This window comes from Brassica napus, chromosome C9, assembly GCF_020379485.1.
Source record: "Brassica napus cultivar Da-Ae chromosome C9, Da-Ae, whole genome shotgun sequence".
Taxonomy (NCBI): Eukaryota; Viridiplantae; Streptophyta; class Magnoliopsida; order Brassicales; family Brassicaceae; genus Brassica; species Brassica napus.
In genome coordinates, this window is record NC_063452.1 from 45,543,905 (window position 1) to 45,549,904 (window position 6,000).

General features: G+C 38.9%; 1 protein-coding gene and 1 long non-coding RNA gene across 3 annotated transcripts; one reads left to right on the forward strand and one right to left on the reverse strand.

The window, feature by feature from the left end:
- Window positions 1–1,086: 1,086 nt before the first annotated feature.
- LOC106373148 lies at window positions 1,087–2,694 on the reverse strand. The gene is made up of 3 exons (XM_048768034.1): window positions 2,546–2,694; window positions 1,325–1,560; window positions 1,087–1,214 (listed from the first exon to the last, which is right to left on the reverse strand). The coding sequence occupies exons 1-3, from the start codon at window positions 2,692–2,694 to the stop codon at window positions 1,087–1,089; spliced, it is 513 nt and encodes a 170-aa protein (XP_048623991.1).
- Window positions 2,695–4,439: 1,745 nt separating this feature from the next.
- On the forward strand, window positions 4,440–6,000 carry LOC106417685. 2 transcript variants are annotated; one of them, XR_007328725.1, is made up of 4 exons: window positions 4,440–4,700; window positions 4,923–5,226; window positions 5,305–5,367; window positions 5,541–6,000. It is a non-coding gene; the product is annotated as an uncharacterized LOC106417685 (long non-coding RNA). The 2 variants fall into 2 exon arrangements; XR_001283383.3 differs by lacking the exon at window positions 5,541–6,000 and having other exon boundaries at window positions 5,305–5,515.

Consider the following 6,000-nt stretch of genomic DNA (forward strand, 5'->3'; position numbering starts at 1 on the left):
TCATTCTTTACTCTTTACCAGCTTATAGCTTTCTCCTTTTAATGTTGGATAGTCGGATTCATTGATCATGCAATCCGTGTACCTAGCCACTTTCTGATCACCCATATTTGGCTCAAGGTCTCTTAGAAGTCGTGGGAGAAAGTCATACTCTTATCCAACATATATTCTCAATCCTCTTCTGAGGTTCCATCTTAGACGGCACATATGTCTGTGGTGGTTTATTCAAAGTCTCTTAAGATGATATATGTCTGGTTTATGACCCGTATTCAATCTGAGATGGGAATATCTATGCTCACTTATATGGCCTGATATATTTTCACTTTATATACATGTAAATCCATGATGTCCCTAAGCTTTAGGATGGATGTCCGATCCTTATAGGTAATGGACTGCACGGCCAAGCCGTTTATATCATGGTCATAGACCATGATTCACGTATTTGTTCACGAATTTGTAGTATTGATCATGTATCACGGGTTTATCTTCTCTCCCCTTCATGAACATACTATAATTTCGTGATGTAGGACAATAAAGCCTAATGAGTTTCCTTTTGTGTATATGTTTCACAACGTGAGATCTTATGGGATAACTCTTTGTGCCTTCTCAATATCAATCTTTGCATCACGTTTAGACTAGGATGGCTAATCCGGTCTTGCCATAAAGTGTATAATTTTCGTGGGATATATCAGTATGATCACCACGGCTCTTGCCTCTTATCATACTGATCTGTAGCATAGTTTTGATCAGTAGATTACATAGGTATAGTCTTGACCACTTTCTTAAAAGGGTCTTAGGCGTTTTCTTTCTTTCTTAAATCTGAAGGAACTTGTTTCCTTTTGCCAATTGTTTCTATTTGGAAACCATTTTATTATAACTCAATGGGTCATACATTCTTGGGTGTATATAATGCCCTTTAGGCAATGCTTTGGCCATATATTTATTACTAGGCTACTATACCCGTACTATAATGCCCTTTAGGTAATTTCTTTATCAATAAAATCATTCACATTATCAAGCAAAATCAGGCAAGATATAATATCAATGAACTCAAAGCATTTCATAAAACAATAAGACAAGATGTCGATTTTAGTCTTTGAGACATTCAGAAGTCTCAAAATCCAAGAGGTCGTCCTTTTCAAGGTCGGAATCATCATCAGCATCATACCCGGTATCATGAACCATATGGGCTTCTGGGTTCTTGTTCTTAAGGCTCTCTTGATAGAGCTCACATAGATGTTTAGGGTTCTACAATTCTTGGCCCAATGGTTACTCATCCCGCATCTGTGACAAGCTGATTTGGTCGAGTTAGACGGTTTGGATATGCCGCCTCGACCACGGCCATAACTGCCTCGGCCACGGCCATAGCTGGAACCACGACCACGGTTATTGTGGTTTCCTTGCCGGCCATATGAGTAGTTGTCACGGCCATGTCCTTTGTATCTACTACGGCCTTTGCCGTGTGATCTCTTATCATCATGGACGTGGTTGCACTCTTTGGGATCTTTCTTTTCAGCCTCATTGGCTTCTGGTAATGCTGCTGTTCCGATGGGTCTCATCTCACTGTTTTTCATCAGGAGTTCATTATTAGACTCGGCCAGGAGTAGGCACGAGATCAGATCAGTGTATGAGGCGAAGCCTCTCTCTCTATATTGTTGTTGCAGCAACACGTTCGTCGAATGGAACGTGGAGAACGTTTTATCAATCAACTCTTTCTCGGTTACTTCCTCACCACAAAGTCTCATCATTGGGACTATCTTAAACAATACTGAATTGTATTCATCCACAGACTTATAGTCCATGAATCTGAAATTCTTCCACTCATGTTTAGCCTTTGGTAATAGCACCGTTTTCTGGTGATCATATCGTCGCTGTAAAGCGGCCCAAAGGTCTAGTGGATTCTCCATGGTGAGTAGGGCTGGGACTTCGGATATTCGGTTCGGGTTCGGATAAGATCCGATCGGGTCCGGGTTTTTCGGATAAATGAATTCTATACCCAATGGGTACTTAGTAAATTTCGGTTCGGGTTTCGGATCGGGTACTACCGGTTTCGGGTCGGTTCCGGGTACCCGTTTCTTATGTGAATTATATAAATATTTACAAAATAAAATAATTATATACCAGTTTTTTATTTATTTATTTTATTTTTAAAAAAAAAGTTAATAGAAATCGTATATATATTAGTAATATGTATTAAATACAACGAAGTTGAACTAGTCTAGTGGTATTGCAGTTGTTGCTTTGCCTATCCAACCCGGGTTCAACCCTCGAAAGATACAAATCTATGTTTTTAAGCATAGAATTCGGGTTAAACGGGTACCCGTTCGGTTTCGGGTAAAAACCGGAACCGAACCGATACCCATGGATAATTAACACTAATACCCATCGGATAAATTGCCTAGAACCGAAACCGAACCGAACCGGTCCATTTCGGGTCGGTTCCGGTTCGGGTATTCGGTTATGGATAAAAATCCCAGGCCTAATGGTGAGGTACTGATCTTTTAGACACTTAATGAGATGGTGGCGTATAATACTTATAGCCATGTACCGATTCTTATCAGTCTCATTGTTGCCCTCGATGATAGCATCACCGAGTTCCTTTGACCTCAAGTTAATCTTTGTGTCAAGTGTCCATTGCAAATAGTTGTCTCCGGAGAGATTAAGGGCAGCATAGTCTAGGTTTGAGATTTTCGACATCTGAATCACATTATCATTCGAAATTTAGGGTTTCACAATGTGATTATGTGGCCGCAAGACAATCAATAATCTCGGCCACAAGCAAGTCTTATACAATCATGTTTTCAAACAATCTAAAACCACCATGGTGCGATCAATCATAGATTTTATATTAGGCCGCACGGCTATACAATTCTATGTTGTAAACTATTCAAGTTTATACGATCTATATGTCATGCTGGTCGATATTTTAAAACAAGACGAATGCAATTCATATTCAGTTTTATATGTTTATGCAAACAACCCTAATCAATCGGTTTCTTATTATGAAAATTAGAGTTTTGATTTAAGCAATACTAGAATTCGATTTTAGCAATATGAGATCAAGGTTTCAAGGTCTTAAGATTTTAGTTTCGAGATTCAATCAATCTATTAATCTTAAAACTCAGATCATCAATCATTCAATCAAGCAAGAACAATTTAAAATCGATTTCAAGCTTTAGGGTTTTAGGGTTTTCGATTCCAAGATTTAGGGTTTTCATAATTCAGATCAGAACAATCAATCAACATGTTCTAATGGAATCGATTTCAATCTAGTGATTATAAGATGATCAGTTTTAGGTTATACCAATTTTTAGGGTTTATCAAGAACATTGGATTTCCATAATAATGGATTAGGGTTTTAGGGTTTGATCATTATGTTCTTAGATTAATCATTATACCTTTGTTTGTACGGTTGAAACCGGACCACCAAGGAGAACGGATGAACCTCGAGCTGCACACGGACGGACGCGAGTTGGCTGTCGTCGGATGCGAGCTGAACGGGACGGGACGTGTCTCCTTCCTATCGGGTTTGCAAGCGGCTGATCGGGATTGCGAGCTGGTTGATCGGGAACACGAGCTGGTTGTGATGCGAACGGAAGCTGAGGTCGTCTAGGATCAGGAACACCTTAGGGATGGAGCAGATCGGTTGCTGACGAGCTGGAACGCGAGGTAAGACGAATTAGGGTTCGTTGGGATTAGGTTAAAGTCGCCGGATAGGTTAGGTTTAAGGGATTGGTGATTGTAGCTTAGATTGCAGAGAACAATCGTGCTAATAACGTGTTGTAAAAGAATGAGAATTCTATCTATTTCATTAATGAATAAGACATCCCTTATATAAGGTTTACAAGATAGAGATAAAAGGAAATGGTACAAATCCTAATCCAACTAGATTTAGGATAACTACTAAATACATAAATGGAAAGATTACATATACAAGGAAAAGGAAATAAGGTTTCCTTTTCTCTAAAGCTTGTGGCCGCCTCTCTCTCTCCTCTAAGGCATGCGGCCGCCTCTCTCTCCTCTTTCTAGGGTTTCGGCTATGTCTCTTTCTTCTAGGATTTGAGCCGGTTATGGACCGGGCCGGTTATGGACCGGGCCAGTTATGGACATTCATCACTTGATTTATAACAATTATTTCAAATTTGTTGTTTTTTCTATGCCTACCCAATTGTTTCAATCGAGCTTCGAGAAAATTAGTGATGAATTTTAAGCAAGGTAGAAAAAATAAGGTTATTAATGTGTGTATCTATCTATCTATATATATATAATAGTGTTTGCTTCACTCCTATGCCGCCGAGTCATCTCCATGCCACAAAGTCGAGTTATGTGCTGTTGACATGTGTCCGACTAATTAAAACGATGCGTTTTGTTAACTAAGTTGTACGATAGATGTGGGTTTCATTGTGTGATATTGGGCTTCATAATGTCCTCAAGGAACCCAGCCCGCTAAACACTTAAACTCTTGAAACTCAGTGTTTTCGAAATTTGAGCTCCTCACAATCTTTGATTAACGCCATTGGAGAAACTGAGATGCGGAAGTCGGCGTGACGATTCCGTTGGTTGGGGTTTCGATCACGTCCTTTCACCTTCTTTCCTTCCATCGAAACGAGATAGCTTCCAGATCCATTGTATTAAACATTCCACGATCTACACTTCAATGTATGTTAATCTTCTTAGAGGCGGTGTTTCTACGGTATAAAAAGGTATGCTTTGCTCCTCTCCAAACCATCTTCTATATCTTTCTTAAGAAATGGATGCGATGATGCTGTAGCATTAATGGTGAATTGAAATCTATACAATCTGTTTTATACTTAGATTTTGTAAATGTAAGTCTGTTATTACAATCTATATAATCGTTTGATTTAATATTTACGGTGAATTGCTCTCTGTTTCTCGATTCTGAGATGTATCGAACTCCATTTCAGGGGAAACAAAGGTATCAACTTTAAGAAATGGAGGCGATGATGCCGTAGCAGAAGCTCCGCCTTGGAATCTGAGGACGAGGCGAGCTGCTTGTAACGAACCTGGAGATGAGCCCACGAGGATCACTGGCGTCAAGAGAGGTAGTAACGAAGGAGGTGGGGATGGAGATTCGCAGAAACTGAAATTCTCTGTTTCTTTTGTTTCTTTGTTGAGGGAATTAGTCGAAAAAGATTTCACGGCCTTTGATGGGAAAAAACCTCCTACAAGACCAAAGAAGAGACAAGAGATATTCAGAGTCAAATGAATGTAAGTTCCTAGCTTTCTTTGTTGCTTAACGTTTTCATTCTTGGTTGGTAACTCTTTTCACCGGATTGTGTCTAGCAGAGGAAGTAACAGCAGGCTCTTATGATTTATGACGTCTCTGATGCTGCGGAAACATGATCAAAGGTGTGATTCCTTGGTTTCTTCAGTTTAGAGTCCACAAAAATCATGTTCTATCAACTTTGTTTTAAACTTTTTCAGTTGTAAAAAGGAAGAACAAATATAGCAATGTACCATTTTATAGTTAATGAAGCTATTTTACTATGTTTCTTAATATCTTCTCTTTATTTTTCTAAAAGAGGTGAGTGGAGTTTTTAAAAGAGACGAGTGGAGTTTTTATTACCAGAGCTAATAGCAATGCATCTTCTCATGTTTGATTTTTCAACAAAGAAATCTCATCTTTTACTGTTAAAAGAAGCTTTCAGTGTTATTACATCAGTATAGTACTTCAAAAATTGAGATAAGGGTGACAAATAAGAATGAGGAGACCAATGCAGTGTCGTGGAGCAAAGTCACAGCATTGAATTTGAGCTATGTTCTTCAAATTTTGCATCTTCCAAGACCCGGATAAGGGAGAAGAAAGTTGTAGTATGTTAGGAGAGATGGAATGACTTAGACTGTTAGTTTGTATATGGTCAATTTTTCAATTTTTGGTTGTTAGTGTGCATAGTTATTAGTCTATCACCTTAGTGACTTGAAACTTGGTCGCCCGAGAACAGAGACAGTCTTCTTCCAATTTGTCTAATATTTTTTATACCA